The following is a 24485-nucleotide window of genomic DNA, read 5'->3' on the forward strand; positions in this document are numbered from 1 at the left end:
GGCATTTGTTACAGTTTATTTACTACCAAAACTTATTTTGTCTCCCCTTTTTTTAAATACTCATGTTTATAGTAATGCATTTACAATGAAAACGCATTTAAACTGGGCCAGTGTGAAAAGTCAATATGTAAGTAAGCCGAAAATGACTGGCATTTGTATTGTAATTTTTTTTTTTAAATAATTACCTGTGCCATTTAGTAAAAACTCATTTTAGTTTGAGCCGTAAAGTTGTCAAAATCATCCTTTTTGAGTCTGGACTACTTTTCTAGATGTATGAACTTCTGGTTATGAAATGTAGTCACATATGTTGATGATGTGTCACATTCCTTTCTATTGTCATTGCGACTATTGTGCAAAAGTTAATAAATCATGATAAGGAAGTTGAAGCAGCTGTTGCACTGTAAGAGATTAATTTACTAAACTTTGCATGAAAGTATGATAACATTTGGTCCATTTTACGGTAAATCAGTTATAAATATTCATGTTTTTTTGTGTTTTTTTAACACAGACATAAAGCAGAACCTAAAGTGTCCGAGTCTGGGGCCACGTCAGACGAGGAGAATGAAGAGGGAGATTTCACTGTGTATGAGTGTCCTGGACTGGCACCGGTGTGTACACTTTTATTTTATATATATATACAGTACTGTGTAAAAGTCTTAGGCACGTTAGTATTTTCACCCCCCGAAAAAGGTTTTAAGCCAGTTATTTATATCTTTTGCTGTAGTGTGTCAGTAGGAAATATCAGTTTACATTTCCAAACATTAATTTTGCCATTTATTGTAATAATCCAGTGAGATTTTTGAATGCACAAGGAGTCTGACAACAGCCGGTGCTCCACACATAGATCTGATCTCACTATCGTCGAGTCCATCTGGGATTACATGAAGAAACAGAAAAAGCTGAGACTAAATCCAGAAGAACTGCGGCAACGTCTGCAAAGCTACATTACTGTGAAAAGTTGAAGGCACTTGTGTTAAAATGCTGTAAAGTAAGGATGCTTTCAAAAATAATGTCATGTTATCAATTAACTTCTATTAGCTAAATCAAATCAATGCTCGGTGTGTTGCGTTTAAAACGGCTTCTGTCCAGGTACACTTGCACATCGTTTTCTTAGGTCTACAGGCAGGTTTCTTCGAGTGTCTTGGAGACGTTGCCGCAGTTCTTCTGGATTTAGTCTCAGTTTTTTTTCTGTTTCTTCATGTAATGCCAGATGGACTCCTTTTGCACACAAAAATCTCACTGGATTATTACAATTAATGGCTAAATTAATATTTGGAAATGTAAACTGATATTTTATAATTACTGGTATATTATATACACCCCACATATAAATATATACACACCACATATACACACACTTTAGCAGTCACATCTATGTGATACAGAGGTGCTTTCCTGGTTCAGTCCTAAAAATGAAATAAAAATACTTCTGCAAAAGATACACATCTAATAATGCAGTTCTGTACAGAAATGAGTGTGATCACTGTGTTGTTTTTCTCTGCAGACTGGAGAGATGGAGGTGAAAAACCCACTGTTTGACGACTCCACTTTACACTCTCAGAGAAATCATAAGTGACCTGGACACACACATAGACACACACACAACCCTGCATACTTTTACAATAGGCCTAACACACCTAAAAGCACTCCGCCATTGGGTGAAGTTGCACCACACACAAATGATGACATCCGAACACACATGGAAAGAAAAAAAAACTATGACTCTGTTTTTCCTGGAACATCTGAGCTGACACACAGCTCCTTCAGAACACAGTCTAAAAATACCCAAACTCTAAAGATGCTGAAGAAGGGATGATATGTAGATGAATGATGAGGAAAATAAAGTAAAAGACAGCAGTGGTTAAGAAGTTTTTCTTGTACTCAAATGCACATATCGAATCTGAAAGAACTCTTGCACCGCAAACTCTCAGCGGCCGTTTAATGCGGTTTCATTACACCACATCTTTATTCTTTAAGTCTGGAGTATGTTTTCTCTCGCTAGCTTTTTATGTCTCCTCCCTTTTAAAATCATTCCTCTTTAGGGTCATGTTAGGAAGCTTTATAAGCCTCTCTTTCGGGCTAGATGTAATTTTTTGAAGCAGTGTTCATCTTTTTGGCCAAAGCGGCCTCCAGAAGCACCTCTTCTTATTATTGTGTATAAGAAATACACAGTGGTATCTCACACATTGATATTTGTCTCTCCTTATCTGAATATTATTTTCTTGTTGTCAACATTTGGTCGTCTTTATCAGTGCTGATTTAAAACAACATAATATATTGTTTCTTTTTTTTAATTAAGAGTAGTTTCATTTTGTCACTTTAGTAATTTTTCCACTGTATGTTTCTTCAATGAAGTATGAAGCCTCTCTTATATTTTTGTTTGTTTGTTTGTTTGTTTTTTTGTTTGTTTGTTTGTTTGTTTTTTCTTTGTATCCCTCAGTAAAAATCAAATCCATAATGACTGTGTCTGGGAATTAAATATTAGTCAGACTGAAACAGAGTTGTTGAGGTTCCTGTGCTCAAGTCACTTTAGTGTAAATAAATAAATGAATAAATAAACTTAAATAAATGTATTAAATTGTATTTCCTTGAAGCGTGTGGGTAACAATGACATGACAATCACAATATTGCATACCATCACTGCTGTGGTGAATGTTATAATTCAAGAATTGCTGTTATGATGCTATTAATACTGTCTTTTTTGGATTAGAATTGAATTATAATTTTTTTTACTTAATTGTTTGCTATATAATGCCACGGTTGGCATTATACCAAGGTTGATCAAAAACACAGTAAAAACAGTAATTTGAAATACCATTACCATTTGAAAATGACTGTTTTCTCGTTTAATATATTTTAAGAAGTAATTTGTTCCTGTGATGACAAAGCTGATTTTTCAGCATCATTATTCCAGTCTTCAGTGTCACATGATCCTTCAGAAATCATTCTAATATGCAGATTTGCTGCTCAAGAAACATTTCATATTATTATCAATGTCGTCTGCTCTTGTCGTAAGATGTAAGACATTTTTTACATTATAAAGGTTTTTACTGTCACTTTTGATCAGTTTAATGCATCCTTACTGAATAAAAGTTTTGATTTCTTCCAAAAAAAAAATCTTACTGACCCCAAACTTTTGAATGATATTGTATGGAACGCTATTTAAATTATTAAGATAGTATATGGCACATAAAGTAAATCTTTCAAGTTGGTATACAGACCACATAGTTAATACATTTAATTATTCAGTTAGATGACTTTTTATTTTGTATTGTACATTTACATAACGCTTCTCATCAAACTTTAATGTATTATGTCACATTACAGTAAATAACATCATATTTGTGCATTAAATGCACTGTTCCATAAATCAAGAAGGATTGTATGGATCGTGTTGCATCAACTATGTGAATATCAAAGACTTTCATTGACAAAATGTATGTTTGATCAAATCTTTGATTGTTATGAAACATATGTCAGTGTTTCATTTCATTTCTATTCATATTTTAGGTTGGAGCTGAAAGACGCTTGTTCCCTGAAAGTAGCCGTAGCTTAAATGCTCAAAGCGTCCAAACAGAACGTGGGCGAGAGCAGACACGACCTCCCCCCAACACAGGCTCTTTTCTGGGACGGGCCACTTATCTGTCCCATAAGGTGTGGTTCAGAGGAGCCCATCACAGATCCAGCCTCATTGAGGTGTCTATGGGGGAGAGCCATTAAAGGCCATTGTGACTGTGAATGGTGAGGAAGGCAGCCATAGGCCACCTGATCAAGATATGTGGGGAGAGAGGCAGTAGTCGTCAGCAGGGTGTCAAAAGCAATCAAAAGGCCATCGGACAGGTTGTATAAGTCAATGGGGCAGGAGGGGAGAGAGGTCACATACCTGTTTATCAGATACTAAAACTTCTGGGTCCATTTTTGATCTGTTGGAAAATATCGAAGTTTAAAAAGCATGTTCACTGATTACCAGACCATATTTGTAGTTTTGCTTCAGACATAAAGTCAGATTAATAGGGAACTATTTAAAAAAGACCTTCAATATAACATAAATGGTTTCTAGAGTATGACTTGGCATGTTGTACACAGGATTTTATTTTTCTCTAGATATTGCTGCTGTCATTATTCACAAGAATACGGTCAACAACTGAAAATCATCTTCCATTTTATTTTAATCATCGGTTATTTTAGTATCATTAAGATACTATTATATTTTATCATTTGAATTCATTTTATTTTGAGTTACATTTTTCGAGTTTGTCTAAAGTTTCAATTTGATTGTCTTTGGCATTTTGTTTTATATCTATACAGTTTTTATTTATTTTTATTTCAAAATGCTGGTTTTGGCCAGTAGCTTAAATAAAATAAGTTTTTTTAAAAATCAGTTAATGTTTCTTTTATTGCAAGTATAAAAATATATATATTTTTCTCACTATAATAAACTTATTTCATAATAGACTGTAAAAAAAAAATTGCTGCCTTAAATTTTTAAGTACAATCAACTTGGATGTTTAAGTCATTTCAAATAACCTTATTTCATATAGATAATACACTGTAAAAAAAAAGTTGCTGTCTTAAATTTTTAAGTACAACCAACTTGGATGTTCAAGTCATTTCAACTTAAATTACATTAAACTGACTTAAAAATTAGTCGAATCTTGTACAGTATAACTTGGCTTAACTTATTTTGATTAGTTAAAATAAAACATATGCTGTCATAACTTATGGATCATATAATTTTTTTACAGTGTACTTTAGATGCCATATAACAAAAGTGAGATCAGAAAGCAACTGATGTTTAAAACAGAAATTTGATTCGTATCTTTGTATGTTTGTTTGATTTTCCGTTGCAGATTCTTCAAACCATTTCGTCCCAGCCTGCACTTTACCACAATACGCCCTTTGACTAGCACCAATATCTCATTTGGTTTTCAGAAGTGTGATTTCTAAAAAAGCTGATGCAGATGTTGCCTCATTCGGAAATGTTCCAGATCGAATGTTAACAAGGGCGGGGTGATGATTTTGCTCAATATTAATAGCAACCCGAAACTGCTCGGTGCAATGAAACGCCTGTCTTTAGAACGATGTTTACTCTGAAGTTATCTCAAGAAAAGATTTGCCGAGTATAAATTTCACAGTACACAAAAATAGACACGGCCTGCCAAACAGAGCCACCTGGGAGTGTTTTGTGGCCTAATCCTGGTCCTGCCGTCCCTCGCTGCACACCCCACCGGCCTGTGTCATCTCTTCCCACTTTCTCCTCCTCTGTCTGCACTTTACATAACAATCCCCACCAAGTCCATGGGCCAGCACAATGCCTGCAGCAGTGGTTTGATGTCTTTTAAAAGCTTTGACTGGCCCCGGAGTCCTCCTGTGTGTCCTTTCCTCGGCTTTGTGACCAAGAGAGATGGACAGCTCAGTTTGTGACCTATAGCTCCTGGTCTGCAAGAGTGTGTTTGGAGGCAGGGGGTTGATTGTTGAAGATTTGTGTTGGCCGTGCTTGTGCTGAGTGTGTGTGTGTGTGTGTGTGTGTGTGTGTGTGTGTGTGTGTGTGTGTGGGTGTGTGTGTGTGTGTGTGGGTGGGTGGGTGGTGATGAAGCATCAGAGGGATTAGACAGGGAATCAAACCAGATTGCATGAATTATATGATAATGTTATGCCATAACATGTCTACTTTGCAATCATACTCCATTATACACGTGCATGTTTCTGCTGGAGAGAGACTTTGGACTAGTGCATCGGTGAAACTTCGACGACTTTGAAACTGTGTTTGTTTCGGAGCAGAGGAGGGGGTAGGGGAGGAATCAAAGGGTTGAGACTTATTGTTCAGTGCTGAAAGGCAGCTAATGGCCGGCCATCGCAACTGTGGCTCTGGAAGCGGCGGGGGGCCTCGGGCTCTTGTGGCACAATGCCTCCCCCATCCACTTTCCTGCGGCGCGTCTTCCTGCCGCAATCTGCACCGATCGGCTCGGTCGGGGGTGCACAGCTGTATCGATGAGGCTCTAGAGCTTTCACAAACTGTAAACAACTTTAATGAAACAAAAAGCAAGCTCGCCATTATGCCTTAACGTGCGTGGACGAAGCTTGCGCTGTTGTTAGGCCTAGTCTAAATATTTGAAAATATTAATAATGCAAAAAAGCTAGCCTATACTTTATATAGCCTACATATAGGCTAATATAAACACAACAATCAATTTCGTTTTAGGCTATATATTACAATATATTTAAACTGGGTTACCGTGATGTTTTAATCAATGTTTCTATTTTTTATGTTTGTCGCCCACCCAGACTAAATTTATTTTATTGGCTGTAATAAATAAATTAAATTAAATCAGATACATTCGACTTTGACTGAATAGATCGAATATATAAGCTTTTTTAAACTCCGCCCTGGTATAGCCTATAGGAAACATTTCTCTCTTTTTAAAGCAAAACAGGTTTTAAATGTATTTGAAATGTAGACATATTTGAAGGGAGTAATGATGAAAATGAGAAGAGATATTGGAGCACATTTCTGCTATTCTGAACATGAGATCATCATACATTTTTTTATTTCGCACCATGTTTTGAGACAATACATTTTTGTTTGTGTGTATCTTTGCAACATGGGCTCATTAACTGCTGTTCTAATTTTGCGATTTTGTTAACTTATTTCTCTCTCTAAAAAACATATCCTAATTGTTTTAAGCATCTTTAATTTTTAGTTTTTCTGAGTTCATTTCTTATGGGATTTTTTTTTATTAAACAGCTAAAAATATATGTTATTCCACATCACAGTAGTAAGCCATTATTACCTTCTTTAAAAAAAAAATACCCTTGTATAAATGGATCCTATCTGTAGTTCAACAAGCAGCGTGAAGGTGGGAGATGTGACGCTTGTAATCCAATTGCTTATCAGCAACAGACAAACAAAACAATTCACCTTTTATTTACATGTCTTGACCAAATAGAACAGGAATAATGCTGGTGAATGCATTTTGATCGATACCGTTTTATGATCAATTTTGTTTAATAAATTAAACGTATGAAATCTGGTAAACGAAGTTAGAAAAATAGGCTATAGTATAGGCCTACCCCATAAAACTTGTGCACAATAAAGTGAATTTCCCACGGATGTTAAGACTCATTAAGTGCATATTACTGAAACAAAGTTTACTTAATGTGGCATGAATGTAAAACATGAATATGTAGTCCTATTTTGCATTGTAAATATAGGCTACTCAACACACATAATAGCTAATGTTACTGGATGTTACTTCTAAACAAAATTACAGATTATTATGCATTTAATTTTATGGATTTTTTTTTAAAGGTTTGAGTGAAGTTAAAAGTTTTAATTAAGATTTTATTTGAAGTTTGTGCACCTTTGGAAAATGCATATACATCTCACATTCCCAAACGTGTCCTCACCCAATGAGAAAACCAAGTTCATTCACAAAGTCAGCTGTGGCTTATTGTCTCAGGTGACCAATAGGAGAGGAGATGGTTAAGGCCCCAGCCTCCAACTCCGATTGATTAGGAAAACCTGTGTGGGACAGTATCAGAGTTGAGATTGGGAAGAGTTGGTGAGTTTCTAGTTCATTCTAAAGGCCTAATTGATGGCAATCACACACTGCGCGCATTTCAGCACAGGCTGATGTTGGGACGCACCATCTGAGGCTTTGAGATCTGTTTTTGGTTCGCTCGTTTTTAAAAGAATATCCTGGCATGGAGCCACTGATCGCCGATTATTGATTATCAAACTAGCAGTCTCAACGCTTTCTTGTTTGAAATCTAAAGAACTTTTTTTTTGTGTGTGTGGGAAGATGACGGAGAGACCGCAGAGCCCGACAGGAACAGACTGCAGACCTTACGAGGTCAACAGGGCCATGTATCATCAAGCCCCGGGCCTGGATGGACTTGGCGGCGCGTCCTTGCAGTTCGCGCACGGCATGCTTCAGGATCCAAGCCTGCTTTTCAACAAAGCCCATTTCAACGGAATCAGCTCTGCTGCACACCAAACCTTCTTCCCATTTTCTGGCGATTTTAAAACGAACGATTTGCAAGGTAGTGATTTTGCGCAACCCAAACACTGGTACGCATTTGCTGCCCCCGAGTTCACCGGGCAGGTGGCGGGGGCGACGGCAGCCACCCAGCCAGCAAACATAAGCCCGCCTATCGCTGAAACCAGGGAACAAATCAAGATGCCATCTGAAGTAAAAACCGAGAAAGATGTTGATGAATACGCAAGTGAAGAAAACAAGCCGCCGTCACAATATCATCTCACTCCCGGTACATCATCCGTGCCCACGGGGGTGAATTATTACGCACCCTGGAACCCTTCGTTTTGGCCTGGACTGGCTCATATCACGGCCCCCGCTAATATTTCTCAAGCTCCCCCGACTCCCTCGGCATCATCTCCCTCTCTGTCTCCATCTCCACCCGGAAACGGGTTCGGAAGCCCGGGGTTTTTCAACGGAGGCTCCGCGCCAAACATCTCCGGTCAGGCGCAGGGCGCAGCCAGGAGCAGCGGGTCCTCCAGTGGAGGCTGCAGTGATTCTGAGGAGGAGGTGAGGGCTTTGATTTAAATGTAGTTTGATTTAGATATAGCATTGTTGTTTGAGTATAACTTAATTGTTTTGCTTTTGAAAAAATAATAGGAGAATCTGACCACAGAAGACTTGGAGCAGTTTGCTAAAGAGCTCAAACACAAACGCATCACTCTTGGCTTCACGCAGGCAGACGTGGGACTCGCGCTTGGAAACTTGTATGGTGAGTTTGAGGTCTCTGACCATTTTATATATAAATGTATAGGTGTGAAATGGTGGATTTATTTAACAGTTGTACTTTTGTCTAGGCAAAATGTTCAGTCAGACGACTATCTGCCGCTTTGAGGCTCTCCAACTAAGTTTCAAGAACATGTGTAAACTGAAGCCGCTGCTACAGAGGTGGTTGAATGAGGCCGAGAATTCCGAAAACCCTCAGGATGTAAGTACACTACATTACACTAGGGGCGCTCAAAACCGACTGCCTGTCACTGAACTTGAGGATAGTTTACTTGAGTCAGCCCACGTGTTGTAAACGGGTATGTGTGGAATAGAATATTAGTGGAACATTTTTGTGGTATGGAAAAAACCGTAGCCTACGTAGTTTACAATGAAGCCACATTTTCCTGGCGTGCTACATTGTCACACGACTACTTCAAAGTGCATTTGTGATTTTAGCCAAATTATTAGCAGAGTTATTGTGTTTGCAGTCTGTTTTCTAAATCGACAATGAAATTAGGTAGGCTATGCTTTAAAGTTGGCATGAAATGTAAATCTCTTTTATAAATGTAGCTGTTATTGATCTTATTGTGAGTGAATTATCCTTTTATTATTCATAGCTCGATTGACAGACTTCTCTGGCGATGTATGCAGGACTTATCCAATAGTTTCTTCTGCATTAATCGCGCCCCTTTCTTGTAATTGGCTGAAAGATCTGCTTTGTCCAATCAACTGATGAATTGAGTCCTGTCCTATTTTTATTTTACTCTGTAATTTTCTACACTGTAAAAAAAATGTTTGGTTTAAAGCTAGTTACCTTGTTGCCTTAATTTTGAGTTTGTTGTAATTCAAAATTTGAGTTGATGCAATGAAGAATAGTTTAATAAACAGAAACTCAAAATAGTATGTTATCTTCACACCATTAGTTATCGAAGTTGATTTGACAAAAGATAAAACATTGGGATAACTAACATGAAAATATTTTTTTACAGTGTAGATTGGCAGCTTCTGCTAAGAAAAATAGTCCAGTACACTGTAGAATATCAACCTAGGTGCAACTATTACAAGTTTGACAGGTCATTGTGCACAAATTTGATCTTTCAATGCAGTGATCGGTTTAAATGTTGAACAAGTTTGGCTCATGGCCCATTTTTCAATATCTTTCAGATGTACAAAATTGAGCGGGTGTTCGTTGACACAAGAAAAAGAAAGCGGAGGACCAGTTTGGAAGGCACGGTCCGTTCTGCTCTCGAGTCGTATTTTGTGAAGTGTCCCAAACCCAACACTCTAGAGATCACACACATATCTGACGACCTAGGCCTGGAGAGAGATGTGAGCATGCCTCAAAGTCTGTGGACCCTTCCTAATTAGTCGGTGCTTTTAAAACCCGTTTGACTTCATTTTTTTTTTTTCCTGTAGGTAGTACGTGTGTGGTTCTGCAATCGTAGACAAAAGGGAAAGCGTCTAGCATTGCCATTTGATGACGAATGTTCCGAAGTGCAGTATTATGAGCAGAGTCCACCACCTCCGCACCACATGGGTGGCACATCCCTCCCAGGGCAAGGCTATCCTGGACCAGCCCATCCCGGAGGAGCCCCTGCCCTATACATGCCATCCCTCCACCGACAGGAGGTCTTTAAAAACGCCCTGCATCCCGGACTGATGGGTCACCTCACCAGCTAACCGGCTACAGATGCCCGCTAAAAGTTTATCGAAACGCTCCGAGCCAAGCTATGGATCAAATCAGTCATAAGATTTATTTTAATGTAACCATTGCATCAATTGTTTATTTGGTTCTTTCTGTTCATGCCTTTTGGACACTCCTAATTGTATAGTGTCTGGTTTAGACTTTACCATGCACACTAGCAGCCTGATGGATAATGGGTGCTTTGTTGAATGCGTTTGCACATGAAGTCATGGGTTCAGATGATTTTATAGTTGTTTTTATGACTTTTTACTCATGTATCAATTATTATGTACTTATGTTTGTCTTTTATTGTTCAATATTTGGTGTTTTTTTCTTTTTCAAAAGTATATTTCCATTCGTCTCCATACTTCTCATCACCATTCTGCGTGAACGGGCAGCAAATTCAAGACTTCACAAATTGTATTTTGAGTAATTGCTGAATTTTTAAAGAGATGGATTTTTCTTTTTCTTTTTTTTTTTTTTACAATTTGGAGGAGACCTTTTTCAGATGGTCCACAAAGAACATCAGTCACTGTTCTTTTTCTCTAAATATTTGCACTCTCCCATCTCCAGTTGAAAATAATTCTGTGTAATCTCTTTTTTATCAGGGTAATTCTAGAACAAATTTGCTGCCAGTTTAAAAAGCCTCTGTGTGGAGGTCATGTGCCTTATCTTTTGGTGTTTGTATCATGCATGCTCATCCCTGTGCAATGTAAATGAAAGCCATATCTGATAATTTATTGAAATTCTGCTCTCCAGTCAACACAATATCTTCTGGGTAACAATTAAACCATTTCCATTGACAGTCATTTCTAGTTTCTTTTGGGAATATTTGCTTTTTCGTGTCTTATTGTCCTCCAAAGAACAGGATTTGCTTCTAAACCCAGCTGTTCTTGTATCAAGTGCCGATCCAGTACAACATTTTTCTTTTTCTTTTTAACCAATGTCTTTAAACCTAAATATATCATTTAAACCAGCAATTCACTGCAAACAAAAAACATGGTCTGTAAAACAAGTTTATTCTCATTACAAGAGGGCTCATATCTAAAGTTTTTAATTTATCTTTTTGCAATCTAGAATGTAACCAAAGATTTTTCTCTCTCAAACACTGTATAGAGCTTGAATGGACACAGCTTCTGTCAACAACAAAATATATTGCAAGTATTTTTTTTTTAAGGTTAATAGTGTGTGTGACTATATATGGGTATTCGCATTTAGCATTCCCCACCCCCAAAACAGATCTGACCGACTTTCCGTCCTGCAAGAAGCCGTGTACAGCGGATATAAGCATGTTGACAGGAGAGGAAGGTTTGCATATTGCGGTTTCAGTTTGGCACCTTGGCCTTAGCAGCGTATAGGTCACAACAGAACTTCTGTTTTATGCAGGTGCACGCCAACACTGTGCTTTATTTAAAAAACTGTGCTGCCGTCTGCCTCAAGTAACCTGTAATGGACTAAGCGGCTATTCACATGGTTTTGCATTCCCACTGTTTTTTTTTTTTTTTTGTATAGGCAAACTGCATTAGATAGATGTGATATATGCCACTGCCCTCGCATAAAGGCAAGTGCACACTACAGGATTTTAAAACGTCGGGCTGAACTGTGCAGTTCACACTACATGACTTCTCTCTGTGAAATCAGGAGTGTTCAAGTTGTTGAGCTGTTCACACCACACGACACAACGTGATTGATCCGCAACAGGAGGTAACTCACTACACGAGGTGACAACAACTCTGTCAGCCAACGATTCTATCTTGTCTACAAACCACGTTTTATCACGAAGAAATCACGCGATAAAACGAACCGGAAATTATGCAATACAGCACGTGCGCCACTACCCAGCGAAGAAGAACACAAGTACACAACACGCGAGTCTTTGTTTGAATATGGACGTCAGACAGAAATTAGTGCTGCAAACTGTTTGCGCGATGATTTGCTCTGGAAAAAATAATAATAATTTCCATAGACAGTATATAAACGGTATTTTCCCAGTGACCTCAACCCATGCCTTGCTCTGATTGGCTGTAGCTCATGGCATCACATGTGGTTGAGTCGTGCGACAGCTCCAGATATCTAGCATGCTAGATATTTTTCTGGGCTCGGCGACGCGTCCGCGAGGCGTCTGCGTGCGTCTTTGATGCGTTGTTGGCTCTTTCATACTAACAGATTGGCGAGCGTTCATCGGCCGCTAATCCCCCGCGATTTGCACGCGATAACAACCCGACCTGTCGGCGAGCTCAACGATTTGCAAATCGGGCTTAAAATCCTGTAGTGTGAACTAGGCAAGGCTACATAGCGTCTCGTGCATGACACAGCGTTTAAAAATGCAGCTTCCAAAAAAACGGCTGCTCTAAAAAACCTATAGACCTAAATTGATTCGTAGAATAGAATCGTTTATCCAGAACGCGCTTTTTGCATTCCACTGCTCTACATGCTAAAAAAAATTTGACCATATGTATTTCCCCATATCACTAGGCCTATGTCTGGTGCATTCCACTGTGCTGTTTTTACATAGGTGTTCTATGTTAAAGTGCTAGACGACATTGATCATTGAGCTCACATATTTTTCAGTGTTTCGTGCATGGCTTTCTAAAAACACTACTCTCTCTAGACCTTTCTTCTTTTCCACTTCCCTATTCCAATTTGTGTTTACATGCTAGACAGTAGACTGTAGTGCAATAGCCTACTGCATCAAATCCAATACATAATGCATGCATTTTCTTTCTTTCTTCAAAACATGGGGAAAACATTAGGGTTAGTGTAGCATTATCCTATGTTCAGCTATGGTTGACACGACGAGAAATTAAATCTTTAGAACAGATTAAGGGCCGGAGTTTGCGCTAAACGGGTTTGGGAAATAAAAAGCACGCTTCCACTACTGGATATCATTTAACCTTCATCCGTCCCTCGCACTCTGTAACAAGTCAGTCCCTCGTGGGTCAAAATGACCCGAAGCCCTACAATTATAGCCTACTTTTTTTCCCCCCTTTTTATAATATTTGTTCTCTTTTATATGCTTTTTTAATTAATATTATTTATTTTTTATTACCTTTAAATTAGGCCTTTTAGATTTTATCAATAAATAATATAAAGTAAGCACATTCTTCACATTCTTTCAACTTAAATTCAAAACAACAGCTCAGAATATTGTCTCTGTCTGCCGATCTCTTGTGGGGGGAAATTATAATATAACATATATGTTATGACTCTTGCCAATGGCCATATGGCTCTATGTGGAGCAAACGAGCTGTTCCGCTGGGTCCTAAAGTCAGTTCGTGAGTTTATCCCTACAGTTATGCATTCAGATACACATGTAGACAGTATAAAATAATTTTTTGGGTAAATTTTTGTTTTAATTTTGAGCATTTTCTATGTAGCCTATACTGAAGCATTCCTCGCATTCCAATAATTCCTAGGTGGGTCAAATTGACCCACGAGGGACCAATTTGTTATTATTATTTTTTTTAACCACATAAACTCCTCGAATTCAGTAAAAAAAAAAAAAAAAAAAATCTGTAAAAGTCCCAAGGTATTGGACCATTCTTTTGCAGCATGTCGCCATCAACACAGTGCTCTAACGCAGCTAAAAGTTAACTTAAAAGAAGTAGCCTACGACTTTTAAAAACGCGTCTCTAGAGTCTAGACTTTGTTTTTATTTAATTTTTTTAATTTTTGCCTTCCGGTTCGCTACTTTTCAATTGTCTTTTAAATGTTTAACATTTGCTATGTTGACGTCTTTGACCTTTACGCTTACGTCCTGCAGCGTGTTGCTAACAAGACAGTGTTTTAAAAACTCAGGCCTCAAGTTAAAAGAAGTTTAACTTTTACAAAATACATCTGTAGACCATGCATTTCTGCGTCTTGAATTTTTGCTATGTATTTTTAAATGCAAAAACATGCGTGTCCTGTTACGTTACCATTTTGTCCAAGCTCTCAGATCCTCATAAACCTTTTGAGTTGGAAATTGTCCGAAGATGGGGCAGATATTGCACAATCTCTCTCTCCAGTCTGTATATAGTTTGACTGTATAATCTTGTTGCCAGGTAAAATATGCACTATACTTCTTTGGATCTTTAGTTAGGCCTCTCAGGTACTCAGCCAAGGCCTTAATAGATTTAAAATCATCCACATGGATGAAGGATTTCGAAGGCGCCACGTCTTCATAGTCTCTGCGTGGCGGCCCCAGCACCACCGGCACGGTTCCGGCCTGGAAGGCGTTTCTCCACAGCTTCTCTGTGATATAGTGCGGAGAATTTGTGTTTTCAAAGGCTAGGTAGAAATAACAGCGGGAAATCGTTGGGAGCAGGGCCTCCTTTGGTAGTATTTTTTTGGCGAAAAAGCCATACAGTTGCACGTCGAGGGTCTTGTTCAGCTCCTGGAAAACCGCGCTCCTCTTGTGCCGTTTCTGGTAGTTACTAACCACCCAACAGGCTTCATAACTCTTGTTTTGTGGGATAACAAAGTCTAGACCTGGTTTCTTCCTCTGTAACAGCTTCCCGTAGGGCACAGTGATGTCAGCATGAGGGTGATATGACATGGTGAGGTTGAAAAGGTTGTTGTATTGTGACAAGTCGCCATTGTTTTCTGACGCTTCTAACGAAAGCCATACCCACCTCTGTTTGGCGGGCCGATGGAGATCCACTGGAAGGTGTTCTCTGTGCAGCTTCAGCTCAAAGTTATGAAAGACTACCAGATCGGCGCTCTCGTTGAGAGTGCGGTCGTCCACTAGCACACATCCAGAGATGCCGTAGTCCCTCAGACACACGTTCCCCGTAAGGCTGTACCGGGTACCGTACGGCCAGTGCCACAACAGGATGGTGATATTGTTTGTGATCGACTCATTGCTGCCATTGAGATGTTGTTCATCAACCATTAACGACCAACTGCAGATGAAGCTGACGGTCAGGAATAAAATAATGAGAGTCTTGGGGGGTTGAAGATGCTTCTTTATCCATCTCCACCTCCATCTCATGCTGGAGCCCATAAGCATGCTGTGGAAGTAGAACTGGGCGTTAGTTTGTTGTTTTGTTATATTTTTGTTGGACGTTTTGCAAGAACTTAGTCTACAACTTGTGGTTTTTGTCAGTCAGGATCCATGGCATATTTTTTACTTTCTGAAGATGACAAGCGGAGTGATCTGAGGAGGGAGTGTCTCTTCACTCAAGCAGAATCCCCAGATCTTTATCTATATCGTGCTTTCTCTGTCTTTTATTGAAGAAATGTATTGCCACTTCAGGACATAACACATTTTCTCTATTTGCTAAGTGGCATCTGTGGGGGGAAATGCACTCGTCAAAAAATAGGCAGCGGATATACACTCAGTGGTAAAAAGTTATGCTATTTACAGAGAGTTTGAATAGTGGTAGACACTGTTTGCACCAGGTAGAATATAAATAGCAAAAAATAGCATCTTCGTACAAATAGTGATAATTGTATTGAAAATATCCGACCGTGAGCTGCTTCCATACTATACTTCACAACTATGAAGTAGGCAAAAACAGAAGGCCCATGTGACAAAAGAAATATACCCGATTTCACAATACTCAGAAATTATATCCGGAGGACCAATTCCAGCGAGATTTTGTGTGGTGTGTAATTACTTATTTAAGAGAGTATGTGATTTCGTTCTTATCATTTTGGTTTAAAATATTTTGAAAAGTATTATTTAACAAAACTCTATTCTGAAATATGTTTTAAATCATTCACATCAAGATAAAGACTCCTGTCCTGTTATTAACATTAAAGCTGTTTAATTTTTATCAAGCAGTTTGCCTCATATGTATGGGCCGCTGTTTTTAGGTCACATAACAGCCAAAAAATACTTTTTGTTTTATCCTGATCATCAAAGGACAGCAAAAGATTTTACAGTGCTGATGCTTTTCAGTAATGTAAGAGAAAGTAAGTAAATAAAAGACAAACGTATATGTGTAAAAATGCAGATGATCTAAAGAAAAACATAAAGATCAAAGGATTTGCAGAATTCTTACCTGTGTCTTTGAGGAACGTGGCTTGTGGGGAAGACCGCAGTTGTCGTGTCCTTCGAGAAACAATGATGTGGAAGTTGGGTGGAGGCCTGTGCTGTCATTTAAGGATGGAGAGATTTGCAAAATGACTTATAGGAAACAAGAGCTTCCTGTTGAGATAACTCTGTCATACGTTCACACGTCTTCCCCTCCCATTTTGCATGGCTCCTTGATAATTAAAGCATCTAACTTTAACATGCCACATCTGATTATTTACAGGTCGAGTCTGTAGAATGTGATGTGTTGCCTTCTAATAATTGGCTGCTAAGTTCTTCTTTTTTCCCTTTTTTTTTATTTTTATTTTTATAAATATGATGAACTTTGCTTGCACCAGAAAGTGTGCTACAAGAACAAGATGAATAAGAAATGTTGTGCATTAGCTTATGGCAATTCCGCATGTATCAGTGCATGTATCAGTGTCAGTTATGTGGTTGTGGCTTCTGAATTGTACTGAGGGCACTGAAACACACTACAGGAAAAGGAAGTGAGTGCTTTTGAAACTTCTCTCTTACACATTTATCCTCTCCTTGTTGCCGCCTGTGCCTTTTTTTTAAAATAGAGAAGTGAACGGATACACAGACTATTGACTGTTTGTCTAACGTCCCCCAAGAAAATAAATGTTATACAATATCCTCTGAAGTAAGAAATATGATTAAAAAAGGAATGCAAGTGATATATGTGATATATAGCTACTGGTGATATATGCTATAGATATAATAAAAAAATAATACATTTAACATTTTTCTACTCTTTGTTGTAAACTCATATAATGTTGGCTAAAAGAGTTGATAGAACATGAAAAGAGAGAGAGAGAGAGAGAGTCAAATTAAAGGCAAGAAAACATTAGGCTAAATAAAACACTTTCAACTTTTTAATGTCATTCGTATTAAATATGTGTTTTCACAATCTATAATCACTTAACCATTGCATCATAGACCTGCTGAAAATAATAGCTTGAGCCCAGCATGACTTTAACAAACTGCTGAGTGATGTTGGTTGACCAACATGTTCCTTTGAACGTGTTGACCAATGCTTTCTTGCAATATTGTAGTCCCCAAAATACGTGTCGCCATTTACTCATCCTCGTTGCAATTATTGAAATTTCTTCTGTGGAACACAAGTGTCTTCTGTCCATCAATGAGAGTCAAATGTTGCTTTAGAGTAGACTCCACTGACTTTATTTACATGTCAAAAACAGCTGAATTTTTTTTGCAAAATGTCTTATTTTTGCTCCACAGAAGAAAGAAGATCATAAAGGTTTGGAACGACAAGCGTTTTCATTTTGTTTTTGTTGTTGTCTGTCTCCGAATGTTGTGTACTTTCAGTCCCTCAGAGTTGCATTACCCAAACTTAACACTAGATGGCAGTGGTGCTTTTTCAAAGAAAGCGTGCACAATTATGACCCTTGAACTTTCATCATTGGATTGAGGTATATTCATTCACATCTATTACAGTTTTTTTCTGAATTGCTAAAACACATTTCTTGAAACCATCACTCACTTTCTCACAACCTTAAACACAAAACCAAATTTTCAAACCACATTCAGAGAACCTCTGACTCTTCTGGAAAAATCAAACAATTTCCTCAAAACCATTTGATCTGTGCACAAAATCAAACAATGCTTTCAGATCATACACACAGCGAGCCAAAATTATAAACACTATCATTCGTTAGACACTACATAAAAAAATGGAGAACACAGAATCCAAAGCATGCGTTTACAAGAAAAACGTATATAACAAAGTAAACTAATTTTCCAATTACGTAAAAAATTATAGTAATGACAACGTACAGTAGTAAGGTGAATACAGTTTTTCTCAAATGCTAAAACACATTTCACAAACGTTTCCTCCATGTTCCCCAATGTCTAAACACAACACCCTTTTCTAAAGCTACATAAACACAACCACACCTTCTCACTTCAAAACCCAAACTTTCACACCAAAAGAGCAGCTCGAAGCTTTCAAAAATGTAAACACTATACACATCATTACACACTACAGCAAAACAATTGAAAACACAATGCTCAATTTGTGAGAAGGTTCTTTGTTTCATAACTGCCAATGCATATTTTTAGAAACTTTACAGTAATGGATCTTCTTAGATCTCTGCAGAGGATTAGGCATTTAGATTTGTGAGTTTCATATGAAGAGTATATCTATAGTAAATTCTGCATGTACACTACTGTAACACAACTCAATGCAAAAACAGAATCTATTGCACACAACAGTACTCTTGAAAACATGATCAGGGTGTGAAGTTTTTTTATTTACTTTATTCACACCACACACACACACCACAATCACTGTGCGGCATCATGCCGCTGAGCTGCATCGGGCCACATCACCTCATCCACATCGCAGGCTATATTGTCTCTTCCCAGGCACCGCGGGAAAAACGCCCTGGAATGGCGAATCCATCGTTGGAAGGCCTCCACTGGGATGTCAACACAGGCCAGCTCCATTGCCCTTAGGAGGTTCTCAGTGTATGGTTGTCTGTCATAAACCTTCCATCTCCACGATGAGAATAACTCTATAGGGTTCAGGAAAGGGGAGTAGGGTGGCAGACAGACGTTTAAAAAGTGGTTACTGTTGGTGGTGAACCACTCTCTGATTTGGTTTGTTCTGTGGAAGCTTACATTGTCCCAAATGATCACATAAATGTGATGTGCGGGCCCAGGATGGTGTTGTTGGCTGTCCAGGAGGATGTCTTTTAGCTCCTCTAGGAAGGTGAGGAGACGTTGGGTGTTGTAAGACCCAAGTACAGCACGCCGGTTGACAAGCCCCTCCAAACCCATGGTCGCACAAAGAGTAATATTACCCACAGCATTAGCAACAAGTGTCTTCAATTTTGAGTCGTTGTGTGTAACGAATGACACCAGGTGTGTTCATTGTGTTCAAATATTGCTGACTGTGGCAAGCATTTTGCATCCCATGAGCTTTCATTTGAGAATATGAGCAGAGTTCTTTTGCAACTTGTGTTTTAGCAAGGAAAAATGTGTTAAGATTTATGAGAACGGAGGATTGTGTTTTGTGAATTGTGTCTTCATGTGAAATGTGTTTATGATATTGGAAAATGATGGCTAGATTTAGTAAATGTGTTTAGACAACTGGTCATTTGGTTTAGAGGATTGGCTTTTGTGTTTTAGCATTTGAGAAAAACTGTAAATGGTATACTGTATGCACTGCAAGTGTAGTATTGATGGATATTGTAGGCCCATCGAATGTATGTATATTCAGCTCTTACATACTTTGAAAATACAGTGACCCAACTGCAAAAGCCAAAACGGTTACAGTAAAAAAAACTCCAAATGAAAAGCATGTTATAGTCACTCAGGGTCAATGAGATTGATTCTGCTTCAGCATCATGTCTTCCATGTTGGGTCCGGCTGGACGACTTTGTCCACATCACAGCCGCGTTTCCATTACCCTTCAAATTGCGCAAATTGAAATTGCGAATTGAAAATACGCTCAATGGAAACACGTCAATTTCGCAAAAACTCTCGTTTATCGCAAACAAGTTTTTACGCTCGCATGAGGAGGTTTTTCAGCCAATTCGAAAAAGGAATATTTCGCAAAACTGCAATGGAAACAGTTTTTGCGCATTTACAGTCACCTGACTTAGAAGACGCGGTGTGTTTGGGGTCCGTGTACGCAAATAATAATAATTATCATCATTATTATAACATTTACTAGGCTACATATTTAGATGACGCTTTTATCCAAAAAAGGAACAAAGCAATTCGTCAAATGTCATTCATAATACGGGTTATACAATAATAATACAGAGCTGAGATTATCACAAATAAACACAATATTTTGACGCATATCTAAGGGTATGTGTGGAGTGTGGAGTGTGGAGCGCGCACTATGGCACGGAGGCGCGGGCGTGAACACTTGCATTTTCCTATTAACAGTGAAACAACTTAATATAGCCTACTCTATAATTTCTGGTCATACAGAAAATAATAATACATTATTTGTAACTACTTTTATTTGTGTAAACAATAACGAGAAAATGTTGTGCTTTTGTAAAATAAAATAAAACAATCAGGCGCGTTTTCATGATCTCCCTGAACTGGAGCGCGAGAACTGAAACAAAATATAGTCTATGTAGGCTAAAGCTTGAAATGTCCACTTTAAAACGAACAAATTCGAATGCTAATACATTTTGTTCTGATTAAGTAATCCGTATGAAAGGTGCATTTCTCTCTAAAAGAGCATCTGCTTAACAGCGTAATGGAGATGTTTTTAGCCGAGTTAGAAAACAATAGTTTAATAATATTAATGGCTCTTCTTATTCAGCACTGCGGGAAAATGTCAATTCCAGGTTCTAATTTGGCCTTAGAAAACCAGTAAAATCGACAAGTTTTCCATTAATTTGTGAATATTTTACATGTTTAATGAAGGGGAAAAAAGTCATTAAACAAACATCTGAAAATTCGTCGATATTTACTTTTTTGCGCAGCAGTTGGTGTAGCCAGTTTAAATTAAAATTGTGGTGTTCAACTTTGCGTTTTAAAAAGACAACCGTTTATTTTTCGTTTTTCAATTACGGGTTTAAAAAGGAAAAAACGAATGGACACAAAAGTAGCCTACATGGATCGTTTGGAATAGGAGACAGAGTTCTTTATTAAATTCATAAAAGAAACAATAATTAGCCTATAGGAATACTGGATTCTAAACTTCAAAGAAATGCCACAATCAAAACCTCAGCGCAGAAATGAGGGTGAAACACCCAGAAACTCCTTATATTTCGTTTGGAATATAAGGGTCTTTCCCTGCCATTAATGCTTGGATAACACGTACGTCTCCCTCCATTAATAATAATAACGTCTTATGGTGCGTTCACACCGGACGCGAATAGCGCGTCAGGCGCGAGTCATTTCAATGTTAAGTCAATGCATTGACTTAACATTGAAATCACTCGCGCCTGACGCGCTATTCGCGTCCGGTGTGAACGCACCATAATGCGGTGGCTGTGAGATTATATAAACCAACGTCCGCTGCCGTGATTTTTAGAATGACTTTATCGCGAGAGAAAAAAGGACGTTTTAGTCGCATAACATCGGTTAATGGAAACGCCGTCATTTCGCAATAGTTTTGTATCGATATTTAGATAAAAGCGCAAAACATTTGCGCAAATCTGTAATGGAAACGCGGCTAGTGTAATCTTTGCAGGCAAAGGGAAAACCCCTAAAGCAGACCCAGCATTGACAACATTGTCCACACCTGCTCTTCCTCGTCCTCATCCTCTTCCCAATTCTCTTCCTCCTCTCCCTCTTATATTGTTACCATCCATTATTGGTATCAACATTCAGTGGAACGTTTTGAGTCAATTTTGGGACTTTGAACTGACTTGTATTATGTACAGTTGGTTTGATCACATCATTAGAAATAAGTGTGAACAAATTTGAGTCGTTGTGTGTAAACGATGACAACTGTGTTGTAGTTGTGTTTAGCTTTTGCCTGCCTGTGTTTAGCATTTTGAAACATAAGTGCATCACAGTGCAAAATAGTGAGTGAAAATGTGTTTAGAGTTTTGAAAAAAAGAGTGCATGAGATTTGCAAACAGTGTTTTAACTGAACTTGAAAGAGTGATTTATTCGACAAATTGGTTTAGGCTATTGAGAATTTGGAATGGGGTTTAGTGTTTTAGCAATTCAGAAAAACTGTAAAAGGTTTTGTGTGCTGTTTAAATCTCCTCACAGATATAATGAAGTCATTGTAGGTTGATTCCAGGTGATTCCTCAAAAATGGATTAGTTTAACAGATTCAGTGTGTGTGTGTGTGTGGGCGCGGGCGCGTGGGTGTGTGTGTGGGCACGGGCGTGTGGGTGGGTGTGTGTGTGTGTGTGTGTGGGTGCGGGCGTGGCTGTGTGTGTGTGTGGGCACGGGCGTGTGTGTGGGTGGGTGTGTGTGTGGGCACGGGCGTGTGTGTGTGTGGGCGCGGGCGTGTGGGTGTGTGTGTGTGGGGGGGGGGGGGGGGGGGGCGCGGGCGTGTGGGTGTGTGGGTGTGTGTGTGTGGTTCGGGTATACATTATGGGGACAAAATGTCCCCACAAAGATGGCATAATTTAGTATTATGTAAAGTGAATACCATGAAAAAGCTTTTTCCAATAAATATTACCACATACATTTATTGTTAATACTCTAAAATTACTATATATGAATCATATAAGGATCTAAAAACACTAAGAACCATTCATAATACTTTTATTATTTAAATTTTACTGTGTATTTAATTTATTTTTATGACATTAGTGGTTGATACAAAGTTTCCATAGTTTTATTATGACAATATGATTATAATGTGTGGGCATCTATAATTACCCTGCAATTGCAAGGGGTAATACCCTATTTATCCAGATTAAATCTGGTTCAGTTGAATTCATAACTAATAGTTAAATGACTCAGACTATTTTGAACAAAGGCAGTGTGGTGATTCAGTTCATTCATTCTCTACATTAACATTTAGTAGGTTGTGTTTGGGACACCCATCATTCACAAAAGTCACAATAGACATGAAAATGCACATTCCGAACTTAAATGGTTGTAATTCAAGAATGCTTTGGAATATAGATGTAAGATTGGTCTTGTTTTAAAGAAGACGAAGTGAAATAAATTAAGAAAACAGAAAAAAAGTTATAGAAGTTTGAGTTTATAAAAATGTACAATGTTAAAAATGTAATTATTCATATTTTATATAAAATATATATTTTCAAAACCTGGTGGACTCTAAAAATGCAACAAAAAAATCAAAGCCAAAAATCTGAACAAGTTGTGTTTCAAATTTTAGGTTGATATCTAAAAAAATAATCTTTCAGTGAGATTTTGTTTGGGCGCAGTACCACACTTTTTCACTAGTTGACATTACTGCCCATATAAGGGCGCCTCCATTTCCATATATTGTTTGAGTGATCTGAACCATTATTTTTTACAATTTTCATACAATTTATGAAGTAGACATCCTATTCAGAAGTAGTATTGGAAGTTTGGCAGATTTTGAAATGAATTCAACCTCTAAGAAACACAAAAAGAACACGCATGTGCATTATAGCTCGCTGCCACATCACAAATGGTGAATCTATAATTTTTTTCTTTATATTTAAAACACTTTCAGACCTTTTATTTCTAAAATAATTGAATGGATGCTATCTTTTGAACTCTTGGCATGAAAACAAACCTTGAATGGTTTCTACCATTCTTTCATGATTTTTCATGTTCATCACTATTTCAAAATAAAGGTCTGAACACGCCTTAGGAGTATGAAAATATTCTTGTTGCAAATTGATAAATTACGGCTCCTCTGTAATTTATTTTGAAAATCACCAAATATGTAAACTAGAGATTGTAAGCTTTCAAATGATATATAGTTTGTCAAAATTAGTTTAGGTTAAGTATAGGATATTAATTGTTTTAAATATGTAATGGATGCCAAAAAAAAAATGTTTTCCAAAAAAATGTTGGTGTGGTTACACGATGAAACATAGGTATTTAAATTAATGATTTGTCATACACTGTCAGAGTTTAGATGTCACACCTCATACTTAAATCACTCTCTAGTCCTGAGTATCCTCATTCTCACACACATTCCTCAAGGGTCAAAGCACTTCAACACTCATCGATACTACAGGAAATTAAAGTACCGTTACAGTTTTCATGGCACAAAATGGTTACCATACACTCTTAAGAGTAAAGGTTCCAAGAGGAACACAGAGAGGTTTCACAGCAATGCCATAGTAGAAAAAACATTTTGGATTTCCCAAAGAACAGTGAACAGTTCAAGAACCATTTTTGCCTTATAAGAACTTTTTTAATAATCTAAAGAACCCTTTTCCTAAATAACCTTGTGTGCAATGGAAAGGTTCCATGAATGTTAAAGATTCTTTATGGAACTATCAATACCAATAAAGAACCTTTATTTTTTAACCATATAGTATTTATGACACTTATACATTTTCATAGTAGTCCAGTCCAAAAATAAAAATCTGTTATAATTTGCTCACTTGTTTACTCTTACTGCTCTTTTCCA

At 37.9% G+C, this 24485-nt stretch overlaps 3 protein-coding genes across 6 annotated transcripts in view; 2 read left to right on the forward strand and 1 right to left on the reverse strand.

The window, feature by feature from the left end:
* npdc1a (neural proliferation, differentiation and control, 1a) overlaps positions 1–3432 on the forward strand; it is a 26192-nt gene extending 22760 nt beyond the window's left edge. For both annotated transcript variants that reach the window (XM_079585675.1, XM_079585674.1), the window contains 2 exons: positions 509–608; positions 1505–3432. In XM_079585675.1, the coding sequence (XP_079441801.1) occupies positions 509–608; positions 1505–1576 (172 nt within the window). In that variant the 3' untranslated portion in view covers positions 1577–3432. The remainder of the gene's footprint in view (positions 1–508; positions 609–1504) is intronic.
* Positions 1–24485, reverse strand: part of fut7 (fucosyltransferase 7 (alpha (1,3) fucosyltransferase)) — a 36001-nt gene that overhangs the window by 11328 nt on the left and 188 nt on the right. The window contains exons 2-4 of one of the 2 annotated variants that reach the window (XM_079585673.1): positions 16416–16506; positions 14346–15419; positions 3884–3923 (exon numbers count right to left, since the gene is read on the reverse strand). In XM_079585673.1, the coding sequence (XP_079441799.1) occupies position 3923; positions 14346–15419; positions 16416–16506 (1166 nt within the window). In that variant the 3' untranslated portion in view covers positions 3884–3922. Of the gene's footprint in view, positions 1–3883; positions 3924–11934; positions 15420–16415; positions 16507–24485 lie in introns of those variants that run through there. The other variant, XM_079585672.1, reaches the window with a different exon arrangement.
* On the forward strand, positions 7404–11674 carry pou5f3 (POU domain, class 5, transcription factor 3). Of its 2 annotated transcripts, XM_079585671.1 has the most exons (6): positions 7404–7562; positions 7803–8546; positions 8637–8748; positions 8834–8964; positions 9909–10073; positions 10161–11674. In XM_079585671.1, the coding sequence occupies exons 2-6, from the start codon at positions 7803–7805 to the stop codon at positions 10422–10424; spliced, it is 1416 nt and encodes a 471-aa protein (XP_079441797.1). In that variant the 5' UTR covers positions 7404–7562; the 3' UTR covers positions 10425–11674. The 2 variants fall into 2 exon arrangements, with proteins under 2 accessions (XP_079441797.1, XP_079441796.1); XM_079585670.1 differs by having other exon boundaries at positions 7404–8546.

Source organism: Phoxinus phoxinus, assembly GCF_949152265.1.
Source record: "Phoxinus phoxinus genome assembly, chromosome: 17".
NCBI lineage: Eukaryota > Metazoa > Chordata > Actinopteri > Cypriniformes > Leuciscidae > Phoxinus > Phoxinus phoxinus.